The sequence below is a fragment of the Amblyomma mixtum genome, chromosome 10, assembly GCF_055824585.1.
Source record: "Amblyomma mixtum isolate Tamu chromosome 10, ASM5582458v1, whole genome shotgun sequence".
NCBI classification, from domain to species: domain Eukaryota; kingdom Metazoa; phylum Arthropoda; class Arachnida; order Ixodida; family Ixodidae; genus Amblyomma; species Amblyomma mixtum.
In genome coordinates, this window is record NC_143021.1 from 73085618 (window position 1) to 73106136 (window position 20519).

Here is a 20519-nt window from a genome sequence, read left to right on the forward strand (position 1 = left end):
CCACTGGCCGCATTTACGGGCAGTGCCAAAAGACAAAAAAGATGAAGACTGGCTTGAGGCTTAAAGATTCATCACAGTGTTAAGTATTGTCATGAACCGCTTCATTGAGTTGTCCTTACCACAAGATGAGTGCAGCCTTCCCCCCCCGTCCAGGGGGCAGACATGGTGGAACTGGATGTGCAGCTCTCCAAGGACAAGGTGCCCGTCATTTACCACGACTACCACATCTGCATCTGCATGAAGAAGGTGCGCGTCATCTGCCCCACGCAACAGCGCAGTGCTGTTTTGTTAGGGGCTGCAAGCAGTGCCACGTTTTCATGGTGGGATAGTGTCGAGCACGGACCAGTCCTGTTAAGGTTAGACATTGCGGCCCCACTGCGGGGGCCCCCGTAGCGGGGCTGGAACGTCTTTTGTTTTAGCAAGATTGGCTGACGCTTGGCACTTTTCCCGCCGGTAGCATTCCCAACCAGACAGGTTTCCGTTAAGCCCCGGGTTTCATTGTACATTTTCTAAACTGCATGAATAGTGTAGCCTTGCTCCATCTCGCAGCACTGTGAAGGTTGCGATGATCGGAGCCAGTCAGGCAAAACTTGTTTCTCCACACCCCTGGGAAGGAAAGAGCAGCAGTGTCCAGCTGCAGGATGACTCCGCTGTGTTCACAAATGGACACACACCACTTTGCAGCAGGGCTGTGGTCATGCACACCACCTCAGCTAAATTAACACCAGTGAATGAAACGCTTGTTGTGCTTTGAACTAGTTTTCAATTACTGCAGTAATTGCATAAAAAAAAAGTCTCAGCACTGCTCAAATATTTGAGGAACTGTTTGTTGTCTCTCTTGGCCCTGATTGGACGCACGAGCTCGACCTTTCACAGTGCTGCAAAACACTAGTGAGATCAAGTGTAGTGCCGTGTCTACAAATAGTCTTAGGAGCAACAGTGCAAAAGATGGAATCTTTTCGTCCTCGTCTTTCGGGGCAACTGAGAACTGAAATTTCGCGAATTGAGAACTGAAGAAATCATGAGATTCTGAGATTCAGAACCAAAATATGAATGTAGTGTGAATTCTTTCTCTCTTTTTTTTTCGAGACCTTTTCAGTGTAGCCTAAGTGACTCTCACCACAGGCTTGAATGCTGCTAGGAGAAGCCAGCTTGTTAATGACCTTGGGGCGAAGCACCTGGCGAGGAAGTGCGAAGCAGAAGGGGGTGCAAGTTGTCGAGAAAGAGAAGGCCCCGAAAGAGTTGAGTAGAGAAGGCAGAAAAGGGCAAACGGCCACAGGACTGGGCCACTCGAAACACTGAGCAGTGGCGCCGTGGCGATGATGGCGGCTGCTGCTGCAGGGGAGGCTGCGTGAATTACAGCATCAGAGGCTCGGCTTCACTTGACTGGGGCAAGTGCGTCTGAAGCACTGCCTCTTGAATAACGTCGACATATCTGCTCTTCCATGGTTTAATGGCCATTGCGTTTATCTGGGGCAAGGGGTCTCGACTGTGGTTGGCCTGAACAGTTTGAGGTTGCGTTATAATCGTAATAATATTTCATAAATTTTTCCCAAGTTCTCGAACTCTCCCCTCACATTGTGTTACATGGCCGATTGGATAAGAATTCATGTTTTCCATAATACTGTTGTTTCTACTGATGTCCATAGCAACATTGTAGCTGCAATGACATAAAAAAAAAGGCATGGTGGCTGCTAACGCTTTTGCGAAAAATATGTAAGTTTGCAATGTTTCCGGAATCGGAGAGTCTCAGGAAACGGGAAGCCTCAGTCGTAGTGCTGGATCTACTGGAAAGCAGTAATTTCAGAGCAGGTTGTCAGTAGCTCCAGAGTGAAAGCAGACTTTGCTGACTGGAAACGTTGCCCACATGCCTTGGCCTGTCGGGTAGCTGAGCTGACCTGTGGGGGTGCAGTGCAAGTGCAGGAGGAAGAGAAGCTGCAGCTGGCGGTCAAGGACCTGACGGTGGCCCAGCTGCGGCGGCTGAAGCTGTCCCCCTCGGTGCACGAGAGCCACCCCTACGACTTCCACGAGGATGATGGGGAAAACAACCAGCCCTTCCCCACCCTGCAGCACGTGCTGGAGGCAGTGGACCCTGCGGTCGGCTTAGTGCCCCATGCAGTTCCGGGTGGGTAGCACTGCAGTCAGAAGAAGGGCTCAGGAGGTGCCCACCAGTTCAGTCCCACTGGAGCAGCTTGAGGTGCACATGGCATTCCAATTCTCTCACTCATTTTTAACAAAAGGGAAACAGTCCTGCTGGTCCTATTTTAATAGGTACCTACTATCAACCAGTTGTGCATACTGGTGGTGTAATGTGAGCACATTTTCTTTCTTCTTACCTCTTTTTTTTCCTCTCCCTGGTGATGGAAAATGATTTGCGCTGTTAAAATTGTGCTCTGTCTTGCCAAAATGAGGGTGGGGTGAGGGCAGACTGTTGTCAGAAGTGTTAAGCTTGGGATGCTTTACCAGTGTAGTAAGTCAATACGCACTCGTTGGTTTCCCAATCAACGCTGTCCACGAAGCGAGTTGTCCACAATAGTGATTTGTGAATAACAATGAAACATTAATCCAGGAAAAGTACTTTGTGCTTAAGCTCTGTTTCTGCGCGTGACTGTGTGCAGTGGAATTTAATTTAGGCAAAATCTTGGCGACTTTACATGTGCATCATCCTATGCATTGTGTTCAAAACTTGGTGCAGTTTGAAATGCCGCGGAGGTTATGAGACACAGGACTGCATGTCTCCTACCATGGCTGTTCACATCTCACAGTCCACTGCTTGTAAATGTCTGCATCCAGACGGCCAATAGGTGCTGAACATGTCAAAGTAGCAACTGCTGAGAAAGCTTTGTTCACAGGCATTCATGTAATACGTCGAAGCATATGAAAGAGGCAGGTACGTTAAGTGGGCACATTGGACCGCAAGGCACGAAACCACAAAAAGTACTATCGGAGCCAAAAGTAACTGATACCCCCCCCCCTCACTGCATTTCTGAACTGCACCACACTGCGTGTGGGCGTCACCTGACTGTGTACTGCTGGTGTCGAGACCAGTGCATGGCGCACTGCGCTGGTCTCAAAACCAGGAGTGCATTGTCAGGTGGTGCCTGTGTGCAGTGTGGTGTGGTTCAGAACTTGGACAGGGGGGGTATCAGTTAGCTTTGTGCCTGATAACACATCTTTTACATGTACTGTACTGTACATCCTGTATATTACTGAGATGCATGATACAGCAGACGCACATTTTGGAACTTGCATACTGTCGACAACTCAGAATTTGGACCGCTTATTTTTCGGACATGCTTGGTTATTCGCACTTTTTTTGCAGCACCGCGACATGGCCCATCAAGCCAATGTAGAGGAGCGCCTGAAATTTTGGATGCGCCACAACTGACTGCCCAGTTTTTCGCACTTCGTTCATACTTGCCACCAGTGCCCAAGCTGCCACACAATATGTATAGTAGAACCTCATTAATTCAAATTGCATGGTAGCTCGGAAACTTGATCAGACAAAATGAAATCCAAGATGAAAGAGAGCCTCTTAAATGGTGGGGCCAATATTCTCCGCGAGTCAGCACATTGCACCCGCGTGGCTTCGAATTCGTACCGTTTTGGGGCTATGTCCTCAGCATGACTTTGAACAGTAGTTGCAGTTCATGGAATTCATCTATGCGAAGCCTGTGATTCTGACTACGGGAAGCGGTAACAGTGAAGCGTGTGGGTGGCATACAGCTTTCCGGAGACGGCAAGCGCGGAAGAAAACGGTGTTGCATTTCAAAGTGAGGTGAGCGCGCCCACAGCAGAATGCACCACAACCCTGTTTTTTGTATTGTAAAGCCATAAAAAAATTCAGGGGGCACTTTGACTGCGTAGAGGCGAAAGCGTTTTCCGCACCACTTTGACTGCTTCTGTGGCACTGGTGGCGTCACATGTAATTGAGTGCTAATTGCTAAGTGACGACAAATCACTAATTAATGGTTAATTACTGATTTGTGCCTGAATACTAGTTAACTGCTAATTAATGACGCTTAAGCTTCGTCTTGACGAGTGGAACGCGACAGCGTGTTGTAGCGCTGCCAGGGAGTCCACGGAACGCCACCACCCGTTCGGCGCGATGCCTTGCCCTTTGAACGCTTTTTGAGGAAAGGAAATGGCGCAGTAATTCTCTGTCATCTCGGTGGACACCTGAGCCGCACGAGGAACGGAGGAAGTGTGAGTGAAAGAAGAAAGACAAAGATGGCTCGTAATGAAGAAAATGAAAATTGTATTCGAGGAAAGGAGATTACGCAGTAACTGTCTCAGATATCTCGGTGGACACCCGTCAAAATTCAGAAGGGCACTTTTTTGACCTAAAGTGTGGTCACTGATGTGTGGTTAAGATGTTAAGCTTCGCCTCTAAGAGTGGAACGCGACAGCGTCTTGTAACGCTTCCAGGAGTCCATAGAATGCCATCGCCCATTCGGTTCTACGCCTCACTCGTCGGCAAATTGTTTTTTGAGGAAAGGAAATGTATGTCTCTCATATCTCGGTGGACACTTAAACCTCGCCGGAAGCGAAGGGAGGAAGATGGGAGTGAGCGAAGACACCGTATTCACTAGACGCACCTTAGTTCTTCCCAAACCATCGAGCTGGCATGGCGGAGTGGATAGCATGCTCGTCTCACACTCCGAAGACTGGGGTTCGATTCCCGAGCTCGACCAATTTCTTACTCGGTTTTATTTATTTATATGGCCTGACTTGAAAAGTTAATTAGGCTAATTGAGAAATTAAGCAATTAGCTAAGCTCAGTCCCACTTGGAGCATCACTATACGATCCCTTCAATTGGTTGCCTGGTTACTAGCCAAAGTACAATTGGCCCCGTTTGAAATTGGCGCACTGTGATGTCACGATCGTTTCGACCAACTGAAAAGCGTGACATTTCTGTCGACAACTGCTGCTTACAACGATGAGACATTAAAGGCTTTCGCCTTAAAATCTGGCATTTTGATGACAGGAAAGACACCTCTCATTATACGCAAACCTCATCAGAGTGCGTATCGTCAGTTGCAGTGCCGATTTTGGCTTTAGTTGTTACGCCTAATTACGAAGGCCAATGCCGACGGAGAACTTGCTTTGATCGTTTTTTGGTTCTTATTGTTTCACCACCTTTGCCTTCTCGTCATTCCGAGCCATTCTTACTGTGGGCGCAAGTGCAGTTCCTGCAGCGGCGCTTTCATGTCTATACTTCGTCGTGAACCATGCGTCCATTGATGAAATGCCAGAGGCAATGCGACCGTTGTATGCAGAGATTCTGAAAGCGGCCGCCACCCGTCGTCTGTGTACGTGACACACGGCGAGATTTGATCATGAGGAGCTTCAGAATGTGCACATAACTACTGTCCCTTCCTCAGGCATATTGGAAATAAGTTAGTGAGTTTTTCGGCGAAATTTGATTTTCCGGACATTTTCGCGTTCCTTAGAGAGCCCGAAAAATCAGTCGTTGACTGTATTTTGAAATATTGACTGAGTTGAAAGTTTTAATGCCATGTAGGGAAAATCCCAGTAGGTCCCAATGGTATGCAGACCCTCGTAAACTGTTGACTCTTATTCTAGATAATTCCTTCTGTAAGGGGCTGAAAATTTGTTTTCTGCAGAGTTCGGTAAATGGGGGTCTTTTTTAAATACTCTCGATTTTGGCAGGTTCTGAGCATCAGTTTGTATAAACTGGCTGTTCAGATTTCAGTAATCTTCATTCGATGAGCCCACTGTGCAGTGATAGATTCCAGAACACAGTCGAACCTCGTCATAACGGAATGGTTTATAAGGAAATATTGGATACAACGAAGGAATGATGATTCACTTTGGAAGCTCGTTCAACACGGCCTATAATGAAGCTACGGCTGTAACGAAGTAATCACCGGGGCCTTTCGACCTTGTTATAGCTCGGTTCAAGTGAGCAACCATTTCTGAGTGGCAAACTCCGGAAACATTGCCTGTTGCATTCTCTGATGAGATGCACCACATTTAGAGACTGGTATTTGTAACACAACACTGTTTTGATGGAGAACAAACTCGAAGTTAATGATATTGTTGTCAAAATCAGGACGCGAAATGGGCACGGGCGGGGCATGTAATGCGAACGGAAGATAACTGGCCGTCACTTGGAGTAACGGAGTGTATTCCGAGGGAAGGCAAACGTAGCAGGCTGTGGCAGAGTCAGATGAGATTGTGAAGTTTGTGGGGATAAAGTGACTGCAGGTGGTGCTGTTAACTGAAGAGGCAGTACCCTTCCATTGGAGGCTAGATCAGCTTCCCTGAGAACCAGGCAGTACAAAAGCAAGTACTATACGTGAACAGAGAGATGATATCAGTATAGCCTGCAGGAGCAGTGTAGAAAACATTAGACATGTTTTGGTAGAGTGTAAAGCTACACAACCGGGTATCAGAGAGGACATAGTGAGCCTTTCAGTAGGTTTGGGTTCTAGGGATTGCGAAAGCAAAGTTAAGTTATCAGCTGTAGAGGCGAGCAAAAGAAGACTGGCATATTGGTGGTGCCAAAGAAAAATGCAGAAATTACGGAAAAAGTCACAGAAATCAAAGTAATGTAGCTTAGGATATGACAAATAGCATTGAATGAAGAAAAAAAAACAACATGATTCAGAGTGCAAAAAAGGGAGGGGAACGAGTAGAAAACAAATAAAGGTCCACTTCAGTTTGCTACACAAGGTGGCATTTTGCCACCGCCCCAATACGAGGGGGAAGGCAATAGTTATCTCTTTGGAGGCAGAGGGGCCTTTGTCCTGGCCTGGGTGTAGTTGGGCCCGTGACGACAGTTCTCCTCCAGGGTGCTGTGGCTGCTTGCTGCAGGGCATCAACGTGCACACGGAGGAGCTGCTGCGCGAGCCGAGTCTCATCACTTTTGTGAAGGAGCACAGGCTGATCCTCTTCTGCTGGGGCGAAGACAACAACCATGCTGAGACCATCACCAGCCTCAAGCGCAAGGGCGTGGACGGAGTCATCTATGACAAGTGAGTGCTGCTTCGGGGCTGCTCCAGCAGGGGCTTTCATGTTGCACCTGCTCTCAGCTCTTCTTGCAGCATCAGTTATGACAATGGTTGGGCATGCCAGCTACTGAGCTTGCACTGGATAAAGCCGCTCTGATACACCAATGCTTTTTTTAAGTACTGCCTATCCTTAAAGCCCACTGCTGCCTTTTTTTCCGCTTTCACATATTGCTCTGCCTGTTCTTATTTCCGTTTCCGCGAGTAGTAGTCATCCATTTTGTATCCCCTCCTATCCACGCCTCGGGAACTTTCCAGCAGACCTTTTATTGTAGTGTTGCTACACTGTTTCTCGGCCTGTAGCAGCCTGTCTGCCTTGTTTTGTGCACAGTAAGCAATAGATGAAACCCGCAGCTTTGTAACGCAGCCGCAGACAGACTCGCCCCAAGAATTCAATATGGCAGCACTTCCGTTCAAGACCGTAAGCCTGAAAGCTGTGTGTAATTTTTTTGGATTATAGGGGTTTTCAACCACCTGGGATTATTTAACGCGAACTGACAGCGCACATTGCACTGGCCTCTAGAATTTCTCCTCCATCGAAATTTGACCGCCGCAGCCTGGATCGAACCGGCGTCTTTCTGGTCAGCAGCCGAGCTCCACAACCAGTAAGCCACCGTGGCGCGTGACAGCTATGTGAGGAGGAAATGCTGTTGGGGAGTGGTAGGCTGACACTACTTTACCTGGTCGGCAGAAAACTCTGTAGAGGGGCTTTGGGACTGCTGTGCCGACAGAATTATAAAAACAATTGGGCATGTTGTGACAGCTACTGTGCTCTCCTTGGAACTGAGTCAACATGTCTCGTCAGGGCCAATTTTGATGTGCCTGTGGTGCCCAAGGACATGATGCACCACTAGAGATGAGGTACTTGGAAATGTTTTCGCACTTGTGGGGTTCTTTCCTCATGTATAGCATGTTTGAGATTTTTTGCGTGAGAGGGAAAATTCGAAGGAGTTTGGTGCATGCCCTTATGCTGTCACAAATCTTTGCAGTGTTGGCACTATGGGCCTCGTTTCCATGGATGGATGGATGGGCGGGCGGGTGGGCGGGCCACCATGCTCAGCTTTTCTTCTTTATTTTTTTTTTGTTTACTGTGTTGGCGATTCTTAATGAGAATTGCCAACACAGTACGGTTTCCTACAATTCTAACCTTCAACAGCAATTCTAACCTTCAATAGGAGGCATGCTGCAACAGTGCCCCTAGTGGCAATTAGAGGAACCAACTCTCATGGAGCTATTGCTGTCGAATCGAGGGAAGAAGTGCGAGAGGAAAATGGAGAGAAGGCATGGAGCAATAACCCCCTGCCCCCACGGAGCGCAAAATCAGGAATGCACAATGAAAGGGTTGCTATTGAACGTGAATTTGAAAAGAAGCTTAGAATAATAATCCTGGTGCAAAATTGCCGCTTCACATTGTATGATCGCCTGTCAAATTTTTTTATGACACAGCTCGGGCCCTTTGTAACATAACCAATCGTAGTGTGGGACTGCATGCATCCAACGTGCTGTTTTCGAGCGCAAGTTTACTTCCCATCCAGATCACAGTAGTGGTGTACCACTTAAAATGCAGCTGCCCACAGCACACTGTCCAAGTGCTCTTGAATTGGGGGCATAAAAGGGAGGGTATTCCTTGGATGAAGGCAGCCTCTCTCCGGTTGTCACATGAACACTAGCGCCAGAAGCAGGGCTAAAATGTCAATTCACAGATTGCGTGTGAGCCCCTTAAATTTTCTGCAAACGCAGTTTCACTGACATTCTTTGCACTGGCTGTCAGGTGTGTATCCACCAGGGCCCGTCTTCGGGATTCTTATAGGCCATTTTTCCAGAACTTTGCCCTCACAGGGTGGCTGGAGAGAAGCACATTGCGTCTTGCTTGTACTTGCTAGGGTCTGAAGGGCTTCTTAATTGCACTGGCCGCCGCGATCTGCTCCGGCAGCCACAGCACGCGCCGTTGCCTCTGCAATCTGCTCTGGCGCCGCACCGTTCGCGGAGGCCATGCGCGCGCACAGGAGCTTCCAAGTTCCGTCTATGGATGGCGCCCGAGGCCGTGATCATCATCATCACCGTCAACTTTTTTCTCCACCGCGATTTTCCGCTATTCACATCTGCATCGGTATCGCTAGCTCCAGCCTTTTGTGGCGTGTTAGCGCATTCACTGTAATAGTTGTGATTGTGGCTTTTGCATGCTGCCGCCAAGCTTCGCAGTTTTAGCGCAATGGGCAAGCACCTTAGGCTACACGGCTGGGAGTTAGCTCTCGAACACTGTAAGCGTGCGGCGGGCAGGAAATTCGACGTGGCCGAGAAGTGCGTCCGATTATCGTGCAACCAAAAGAGAAACGCAAGCCGTGCGAGTTTCCCGAACTGGAAGAAGAGCTGCTCCTCTATGTGATGGAATTTCGAAACAACGGCTACGCGTTGACAGCGGACATGCTGCGCAGCTTCTTGTGGGATGAGCGTGTAGCGCCCGGCGACGCTATAAAGCGCAGGCGCTGAGATCGGCGTTCCCGCGACAAAAGAAAATAAAGAACGACAGCGCGTGCTCGGAGCGCACGCCCGGCACGCGCAGTTCGGAACTAGAAGCCTGCCACGCTGGTCGTCTCTGTCTGGTGCTCCGCTGCGACCCCGCAAAACCTTCAACAGTGGTGACCCGGCGAACCGTGCCTTCTACCCAGCGGCGTCCTAGCATGGCGTACTGGCAGCACCCAAGTTTCGACCCGGCGTTCCGGCCTGCAGGCGTCGGCGGGTGGTTCGCCCAACTGGAGGCTGCGATGTACCTGAACGGCATCACCATCCAGCCGTTCAAACACGAAGTCCTTTGTGACATCCTCCCGGCCGACCTCCTGCGTCGGCTCACCTACTCTGCTTTCGGCGGCCGGCCATACGATGAGCTGCGTGCGGCCGTCTTGGCGTACTTCGGCGCCTACTACGTTCCGCCGCCGCTCTACGACGCAGCGGACCCGTTTTCGCCGCCGCCAGCCTCTGGCCCTGCACCGGCCTCGCTCGCGCCCACGCAGCCTTCATCAGAACCCGGCCCGCCTCAGCAGCCCCTCGCCGCATCGCCGCCACTCCCGTCCAGCGTCTCCAGCCCGGCTGTCTCTCTCGACGCCACACCAGGTGGGATCCGCACGAGCTCCGCCTCGCGTCCTTCTCCCACTACTATCGTACACGCGTCTCTGGCTCTGCCTCCTTGCGCTTCAGTGGCGTTGTCGCCAGAGCCTCCTGCAGCCAAGGACGACTCTGCGGCAGCAGCCGTGCCGAGGCTTCCGGCATCCCCATCTACCTCGTCACTACCGCCAACAGCTCTGCAGACCTCTGCTGTGAGGGTGCCGCCGCCACCGCAGCATATGCCACATACCAGCCCCACTACCCTGGCGACCACACCGCCTGCCCAAGAGGCCCCACCCCAAGCCGTCAGTACGATCAACTGCTTCTCGGATTCTGACCCTGGCAGCTCGACACCGCTGCAGCAAGCGTCTGCTTTGGTGCCTGACTTGAGCCACCCTCGGCACCGAATGGTCGAGCTACCCACACCGAGTAGTGCAGCAACTGTCCAACCACCAGCTGTGCCTGTTGCTGTCAGCCAGCCGTCTGACGTAGCAGTCTCAGCTCCACGGCATGTCACTGCCACAACCTCCTGGCAGCCACCTACAGCCAACCGTGCCCACACGCGCATCAGCACTGGCCAGTCGCTCCGGACTGTCACTCCCGCTTCGCCCAAGCACCTGGCATTGAGCCCAGCAACTTGCTCCGGCATCGTCACAGCTGTCGTCGCTATGTCGATGGTCAAAACACAGCTGCTGTCAGGCCACGGAGCCGTTTCGCCCACTCCAGCGCTTGTGCCGACGTACTCGGCGCGCCGGATTCCCACCGACACCAGCTCCAACGTCCCCACACCGACGACACTTGTGTCCGCGGGCAGCACTACAGTCGGTGACGGCCCGACCATGGCCTCCCCTGCTCCCATGTCCGTTGTCAGCTGGGCACCCTGCATCATTCGCCCCTTGCGCAGCAGCCAGGCTCGTCCACCTGAGCCGGCGCACTCCACCCGACTGCTCTTCCCGGCCTCTGACCTGAACTTACCGGACCTTGTAGCGACCCCGTGGGGACACTGTTACTCTAGCTGCCTGCTTGCCTGCCGTGGCTACTCCATCTCTGCCCCGTCGGCACGTACATTCCGACGTTCCGTCTAGGCGGGGGGCCCTGTAGCGCCCGGCGACGCTATAAAGCGCAGGCGCTGAGATCGGCGTTCCCGCGACAAAAGAAAATAAAGAACGACAGCGCGTGCTCGGAGCGCACGCCCGGCACGCGCAGTTCGGAACTAGAAGCCTGCCACGCTGGTCGTCTCTGTCTGGTGCTCCGCTGCGACCCCGCAAAATCCTTCAACAAGCGTGCACCAGAGCACAGCACCAGCTCAAGAGTCAAAATACTCCGCGAGTGACAATTGAACGTAGAATACCGTATAAACGCGTGTAAGGGCCGCACGCGTGTATGGGCCGCACCTCGTTTTCCCGAAGGAAATGTTTAAAAAAAAATAAATCCGTGTAAGGGCTGCACCCGAACTTTCCACGACCCAGGTGGGGATAGCCTTCTAAATGCACGCGCCGTGGCTTCCGCTATCAGCTCCGGCTGCGAGCAAAGTGCACTTGATCGCGGAGCGCTTGTTCGCGGAGTCCAAGCACGCGCCACGGCCGCCTCGATCACACACGCGCCGATCCAGGTGGCCGTGCACGCGCACAGGAGCTTCCAAGTGCCGTCCATGGATGGTGCCCGAGGCCGTCGTCATCATCATCATCGTAAACTTTTTTCTCCGCCGCGACCTCCCGCCATCCACATCAACATCAGCATCGCCACCTTCAGCCTTTTGTTGTTTTTGTGGCGCGTTAGCGTGCTCACCTTTGTTGTGGTGGTTGTAGCTTTCGCGTGCTGCCGCCGAGCTTTGCAGTTTTAGCACGATGGGCAAGTGCCTTAATAGCTGCACGGCTAGGAGTTAGCTCTCGAACACGCAAGCGTGCAGCGGGCAGGAAACTCAACGCGGCCGAGGAGTGCGTCTGATGATGGTGCAACCAGAAGGATGCATTGAGAAACACAAGCTGCAAAAAGCCCGCTTTCCGAGGCAAGCCGTGCGAGTTTCCCGAAATGGAAGAAGAGCTGCTCTCTTATGTGATGGAAGTGCGGAACAACGGCTACGCATTGACAGCGAACGTGCTGCGCGGCTTCTTTTGGGATGAGCGTGCACCAGAGCACAGCGCCAGCTCAACGTCGAAATACTCGGCAAGTGCCGATTGGGAGCAGAATAAATGCCGTTCATTCCCTGATTGGTGTGTTTTTACTTTAAAAAAAAAATTGTTTCGCAAATCGCGTGTATGGGCCGCACCCCAAAAATTGGCCCTCGAATCTGGAACAAAAAGTGCGACCCTTATAGGCGTTTATACAGTATGTCGCATGGAGAAATATAGTCATGAGGACCTTTAGAATGTGTGCAATAGAAGTGGCCGCTTTCTCCGGCATACTGGTAATAAGTTAGCGATTTTTTTAGTGAAATGTGATTTTCTGGACTGCCCGATTTTTTGGTCGTTTTCGCGGTTCCTAGAGAGTCCAAAAAATCAGTCGTCGGCTGTATACACAATATCCTTATTAACTTGCATTGCCTGATTGACGAAGTTTGGCTCCATGATCAAATTTTGTCAAGATGAGATTGGAGCGCAGCGGCATCATTATTGTTAGAAATTACTCGATATGAAATGCAGTCTCAGCAGGCGTCTGTGCATTTTGCCAGTGTCGATGCATTCGTCCACACTGCCTGCTCCTTAATTGGAACAACCGTCCTGCAGGCTGGATGTGCTGCGTCCTGCGGAGAGTGAGAGTGTGTTCCTCGCTCCCTCTGGTTCGACGGTGAGTCTGCTCGAGGTGGCCAGCTGCTGCTCCAGGGAGACCCTGCCCCGAGACCGGTGTGGCTCCGGCCGCCCCCCTGCAGCGTGGGCGGATCCTGGCTCACACCAACTGTGCCCCTTGTAGAGAGAGGATTGTTTTGCATCCTGTTCAGCACTGCTTGTGCAGAGAGCCTTTGTCTGTCACACGCCTGACACACATGCTCGGTTGACCTGCTTCAGAGCAGACCGAACAGGACCAGTGATGGTCGCCCACGAAAGGCAGACCCGTTGCATTTGCGAGGTGGGTGAGAGGCCGGTGCAGAGACTACACGAATGCTCGAGAGAACTGCTATCTTCCTCCTCCTTTTCAAGCAGCATCATATATCCAAAGTGCGTGCCCCTGCGCAGCGTTTGTTGGGGCTCGTGGGAAATGTGCAATAACAATACCAAGTTGTATTTCAGCCCAAGCAATGCTGGTGTGACTGTCACGGGGCATGTCCAAAATGTTGCCAGACGCTGGAGCTCTTGACTGTACTTAACTCGCTAGTTATGTGTCAGGCAGGCAGGCAGGTCGGTGCGTGCAGGGAAATATTCTGCTGTCATCCACCTACCTGGTGATGCTTGAATTCAACTTGTTGCTTTTGGTGCTTTATGTCTGTACGTGTGACGCTGTGCAAGTTTGGCTCAAAAAGTTCGTCGGTGGTTACACTGACTGCCAAGAAGAAACTGCTGTGCACCGAACCTGCATACTGTCCATAACTTTTAGATTGGATGTCTGGTTCTTCTAAGACAGTGTGTACGACGTTGAACTCCACCACAAGGAGTGGCATCAGGTAGCTCGTTCACATTTCAAGTGCACCTTTTCTTAAAAAAATAAATTTTGGCAGGCAATACCCATTGCAAACATTCTTCAGTGCAGTACATTATATTTAGATTGTATCAACAACTTTCACATGCGAAAGTGTATTCTATGTCTCTGTAAGTGACTTTGAGCAAAGCTTGACCTGTGACTTCTTTAATTGTAGCCTGTTGCCATAGAATTTATCTATTTATTTATTTCCTAAAGGGTCTCGGTTGAGACATTACGTGAGGGAGTGGACGGTATCTGGCAAACAATGGTAAAAAATGTTAAGATGAAAGGTTGGCGATGCTCCGCTTGAATTCTAGTGGGTTGATGATAATGGCAACTTTGCTGGGCAGGTCATTCCGGTCTCGTGCAGTACGCTGAAAAAAATGACTGCTGAAATGTCACAGTATGGGCTTGTAGGGGATACACTGCGTTACTGTGGCTGAAGCGGGCGATGCGGTGGGCTCTTTTTATGTAGGGGTTATCAAGAGGCAAAGAATGGAAAAATTTATGAAAAAGGTTAAGACGTGCTATCTGACGGCGCGAGGCTAGGGGGGGCAAGTTGATTCGAGCTTTTAGTGCTGAGATGCTTGAGTGGTAGGAATAATTAGATAGAATGAATCGTGTTGCGCGGTTCTGAACCAATTCGAGGGCGTTAGTAAGATTATTGTGGTGCGGATCAAAAATAGCGTTAGCATACTCAAGCTTGGGACGCACAAAGGTTTGAAAAGCAAGCTGTTTAATAGGGGGAGGAGCGAGTGAAAGGTCATCCTGTACATCTACTACAGGAGTGTCATCTACTGCACACATTTATCAAGATTTTCTCAGGCACTCCATGCATACCCAACACTGAGGCCTGAGAACAACTCTCTGCTTCATTATTACTGTATTTTACTCACATTAGACATGCATTTTATCGCCTCAAAACTGATGGCAGTTTTAGAAAAATTTTGGTTGCACATTCATTTTGCGCGGCAAAAGAGAGCTTTAGAATTTGGGAACCAACTTTAGGGGCCCCCTCTTTGTACCGTGTTACGTGGCCTTGCGCTTTGTACCTGCAAAGGTTTAGGGTAGGGGCCAGCTGCATCTGAACTGCGTTTTCCGCTCACAGTGTCATTCCGGCTGTGAAGTGAACTCTCAATTGTAGATATTTGAAATTTAATTTTATTCACACTTTTATTTACACCGGCCTAGGCAAAAGACAGTAATAAATAATAAAAAAGGTACTATGAAATTGAACAGTTTGCATCCTGTTTAATAAATGATCGAGACCAACCTTTTTCAACATCCCGTGCTGTCTGAAATGATATCTCGAGGGAAATCGGACAACGTTTACTTGCTGAACCCAGGGGCTGTCGAAATCCAGAAGCAGTCATAAAATTTACACGGTTTTTATAGCTAGAGTTTTATGGTGTGGGCCCCTTGGGACAAATAAAAAGCTCCATTTGCCGTGAATGCGAGAGGCGGTGAAGTGGCAATGACGAATTGGTGGTGAGACAAGCAGCCTTAATTCGCTGGACTTTGTCAAGTTGCCGGTCTCTACCCAGCGTTATGGGGCCATGCTATTTCAGTGGTTTAGGGTTAGGATCGCCCGCTAACCCAAAGACCCAAGGGGCGTTGGCATTCTGCGCACACATACTGGCGCCTCGAGTACCCTATCCCTCTGACTCATAGGGTCACATTAGTCCTGAGAATGTTTTATGTAATAGTCAAAAGTTACATTTCGGCAACCAGAATAGCTGGTGTGTTCAATATTCTGAGATGAAATATGGTACTTTCTGCACTCGCTAGATCTTGCCAGTTGGTAAGGTGCACTTAAAAAATTAACAGGCCTTTACCCCAAATGTATGAAGAGTGATCATGCTAGCTGCTTTGTCAAATTATTAACGTCATGCATGACGGTACGGCCATTGTGTACACTACGGGCGAGTTACAGTAAGTGCTTTGTGTTCAAAGAAATGTGTTGACATGGGTTTGGGGACCTTGTTGTGCAGCACATATTCGGACAGTGTCCCAGGCACTTTCCTCCTCTATTCCAATGGCTGCATAGGTATTTGTGCGCTCTGGCCTTCCACACACATGCATCGTTCCAAACGCTTCGCTTCCTTTTGGTGCAATGCATGTGACATGTTGTCACTTGCTTTTTTGTCATCACTGTGGCAGCGACGCCTCCAGAGTAGAGCGAGCACTGCCTCTTGGGAGTGCCTGTACGCACGCAACCGGTGTTCCTGCATGCTGCCACGTGTCCTCTCCTCCTCCCTGTTAGTTGTGAGAGGGACGATGATTGCCCAGTACTGGGGGAACAAGACTGAGGCATCTGGATAGGCTGACACGGCCAATGCACGCAATTTTAAAGGTGCACTCTTTTCATGTGAACGCCTCACTTTGGGATCAGGAGGTGGCTTTCACAGCACCGTTGGCCAAAACTTTTTTGTGCAGTATCGGCTGAAGTGCCCCCCCCCCCCCCTTTTCTGAAGTGTTGAGGTGTGTATAGTTTCTCGGAACCCATTCACACTCTTTTGTGCGACTGCATACTACCTTGCAGTACAGTTAGCATTCCGCCAGTCTGCTTGGAGCCCATGCTCCACTTTGTCCATTAGCGCATGCCTTGTGCTCTGCACGCTTGCCTTTGCCTGTGGGGAACAGAAAGTTTTCACACAAGCACACTTTTTTATGCAATGCCTCGGTACTCGGCTAAAAGCTGTGCCTCCCGGGTGTCTGTGCTTCTGTGTATCATTTTTGGTTGCCCAAACTGTGTACACTGATATTCGCGCTTTATTCGCTGTTATTAGGTACTAAATATGCATGTATGCAATGTCACTTGTAATTTGTAGGGGTGTGCGAATATTGAATTTCTCAAATACAAATTGAATACGAATATGCAGAAAAAATGCTTTCGAATATCGAATGCTTGCTTAGAGAAAAAAATGAACAAAAAACAAACATTGTTCTTCTTGTTTATAAGCTGCTACTTCTTTGTTAGGGGCAGCTTTTGCCTGCATTTATTCCTTGTTCATAACCACAGGATCGAAAGCACTCCACACACAGGATGCTACCGAGGGGCACGACGTTGATGGTGCCTTGACTGTGTCTTCATTGGGCATCACTTCAACCACCTGAAGTTCCCTTGCCACAAGATCCTTGAGCCACACCAAATGGCCAGATGCATTATGGAGTGTTGCCTTGAATCGTGGGTTCAAGAACGTAGCCATACTTGCAGCTTCATCAAAGAGATACTTGGCAAAGCTATGGTTGCCACCAGTAGTTTCAAGGCAATGCAGTATGCCAAAGATAACTGGAATCTGGCAGGAAAGTGAAGGGTACTTCTCAGTACTTGCAATTGCAGTTGCCTCTTATAATGGCTTCAGGGCCTCCACAAATTCAGTTGCATTTCTTCACTCTGAAAAGTCCAAACTATCAGCAGCAGTGTTGGACAAGGCAAACTCGAATGTGATGGCTTCCTTGAGTTCAAGCAACCGTGAAAGAATGAGGCACTGACTATTCCGCCTTGTTTCCACATCCTGACCAACATGAAGCACTTCCATGTTCAGCTGCTTCTGCCGGTCCTCAAGTCTCTTCTGTGCGGTCCTTGCTTTCTTGCACATGACCTTGCGTCACTGATGGCTAGCTGAAGCGTGGGAGCAAAGCATGCCCACTCCAACCATGGCAACGTTCTGGCAGCAGCTCAGATGTTACGGCCATTGTCTGTTACAATGTACTTGACACAGTCATTGGGTATCTCCCACTCGGAACATAGCTGCTCCAGTAAAGTAGCAATGTTAATAGTTGAGTGAGCTTCAAGGTGAACAGTGTCATCTCGAACCGCGGACTGAGGAAGTGGCAGGTTAGGCTTAAAAAGCTCTCAGTAGCACAGGAACTCCAAAGGTCACTGGTGAAGGTGCAGGCGCTTGTACCATCTTCAAGAGCTTTATGAAGCTCACATCTCATCTTTGCTCTTGTATCATCATACAGGCACGGAACAGACATGCGCGCTAGTTTTGCATGAGATGGCAGAGTATAGCCTGGCACCGCTTCTTTCATAAGCGCTCTAAAGCCGCTGTCTTTGACAATACTGTATGGCTGAAGGTCCAAAGCAATCATCTCTGTGACTTTTACATGAAGCGCATTTGTTTTCATTTCAGATAGGGGCTGCTGCGTGCGAAATAAGTCATGCAGCGTTGGTTGACTCTTTGATATCACTTTTGCAGCATTTCTCTTGTAGTCTTGCATTAATGATGGATGCTACTTAAGATAATTTTGAAGCGTCATAGTCCTTCCGGTCGGTGTTTGAGGAACACGTTCACACGACTTACATTGCGCTGTTGACGGTGACAGCCTCGTGTAATAGTCCCACAGGAGAGGCTTTCTGCATTTCTTCCCTTAGCAAAAACTAATACGTTTGGAATATACGGTGGACTATTTAAAATGTATTTGAAACATATTTTGTATTCATGAATGCACTAAAAATATGTCGGAAATACGTTTCTGAAATTTCATGCTTGGTATTCGAAATATATTTTTAAAATGTGCCAAAAATACCTTACTTAAAGCATACTTCGAGCACTTTTCAAATACGTGAAAAAATATGTATGCAGTTTTAGCATCTTGTCAGTGTATTAAAAGTGTATTTTCGGAAATATGAAATTAATTCATCTAAAGTATACTTCAATTCTAGAAAACGGGCAGCCCTTGTAAACGTATATGTATGCAGTTTTAGCATCTTGTCAATGTATTAAAAGTGAACTTTCGTAAATATGAAATTAATTCATCCGAAATATACTTCAATTCTAACAAACGGGCAGTCCTTTTAAACGTCTTTGCACACTTCTAGCTGCCGTTGAACAGTCGAGTGCTCGAAATCGCGTTTCGGGAAATGGCATTTGCGTGTCGTCAATGTATTTGAAGTGCACTTCCGTAAATATGCAATTAATTCGTCCAAAGAACACTGAAATTCTAGCAAATTGGGAGTCCACATTAGCATGTTTGCAGCGCACTACAAGCTGTCGTTGAACAATCTAATGCTCAAAATCGAGTTTCAGGACATCGCATTTTGGTGCTGGCCATCTATTTAAAGTGTACTTTCGTAAATACGCAATTAATCCGTCTGAAATATATTTAAATTCTAACAAATGGGTTGTCCGCGTAAACATATTTGCATTACACTTCAAGCTACTGTGGAACAATCTAGGGCTCGAAATGACATTTCAGCGAAGAGTGAAAACTTTCCCTTTCTTGTCATCTTCGTTTATGGTAACTTCTAGCAGGAAGGTGATCACCACTTATACCCCTGCTACACGGGCGCTTCGAATGCCTTCCAGCCGAATGTCATCTAACGATGCTACACGTGTTCTGTCTAAGGGAGTGCTTGAAGATAATATTACGCCAATAAATATTAACCGCGTCAGCATGAAATTTCCCCGGGAGTGCGCCGATGAGGACGACTGCACTCATACTGTTGTTTACATCGCTTGTTTACATAACATAAAACGCAATCTGCGCTTTCGTTCTATTAAACAATCTGTTTTCTTTTTTACTGGTTGTACTCGTGCTTGTTGACGCAGTGCGACAATGTGTGGGAAGCGATGATGCGATCGCACGCCTGAGAAAGCCGGGTTGTTGGCATCGCGCAGGACTGGCGCTTCTCGCTTCTTGTCCCGGCTTTCTCCGACGTGACCAGTACTTTTTTTTAAACTACTTTATCCAGAAGTATGTCTGGCGACTGTTCGCTTTAACTGAAACGGCCTGACTTGTTATGCACAAGCTAGCGACGGCGACGACTGCTGCTGGCCGTAAAGCACGGTTCGGCAGTCTGGGTCACACCGGCGATTCCCGTTCATCGTACGCGTGCCCTGCGATGTAAGCAATAGTTGATTTCAGGTCACTGTTGCCAAAACTACACCTGGTGACCATTTGCATACCCTAAAGCTTGTGATTTGCTCTTCACAACCGCCGAAATCACAGATCCAACCCTGCGAACTCGCTGGGCCTAGCCGTCGCGGAAGGGAACAGAGCCGTCGTCGATTGAAATTGATTTGGCAAGCGCTTATCGCTGGTGAGTGTTCAGTTGTGCACACGTGAAATATAGCCGTTCGTTTCGCTCATTTAGAAGCGCGAGCATATACACACCGCCGCCTCATCACCGTGCTCTCGCTCAGCCGCCGACAAGGCTGACCGTCCACCGACCGGATTCGTCGGTGTCGTTGGCCTGAAAAACGTGTCCCTCTAGAATCATATTATAGTAAACTAGATATTTCACTATAATTACATGCTGTTGTTCAGCGTGATATATACTGTCGTTTTCGGACGAGTGTGACCGTCGTCGTCGCTGTACACTGAAAACGAGCTGAGGCTTTCGAATGCGTTTCGAAAGTGTCGTGCAGCACCGCGGCAGTCCGTCGAGTCCGAATGTCATTCCTATTCTCGAATGTCATTCCACTCAATGTCATTCGACATTTCTGTGTGAGAACGTGATAGCATTATACCAGCAAAAGCGCCTTGGGTACTTCTGGGTCCGAATACGCCAGCGGAAAGGGCCCCGTCAGGCAGGGCAGACCGGCTCCCTTACACGCCCATGTATCTGTTGGTTGACAGTTGAACTCCTGACCTGGGCCTGACGCAAGTTTCAACTAGCAATTCCGTTCTCAATTAACCCCAGATTCGAACGCGACCAGTAGGGTACTTCTGCGATAATTTGGCAGCCCACAGTATTTGCGCAAAAAAAGGCCTCACCGTGCAAAATTGTGCGTCGCTTTCGCTGGGTATATATACCG

The 20519-nt window shown here is 49.2% G+C and overlaps 1 protein-coding gene across 1 annotated transcript; it reads left to right on the top strand.

Moving 5' to 3' along the window:
- Nucleotides 1-162: 162 nt before the first annotated feature.
- Nucleotides 163-13047, top strand: LOC149326114 (glycerophosphocholine phosphodiesterase GPCPD1-like). Its single transcript, XM_089564482.1, has 4 exons — nt 163-277; nt 1913-2097; nt 6842-7002; nt 12864-13047. The coding sequence occupies exons 1-4, from the start codon at nt 163-165 to the stop codon at nt 13045-13047; spliced, it is 645 nt and encodes a 214-aa protein (XP_089420608.1).
- Nucleotides 13048-20519: the final 7472 nt, after the last annotated feature.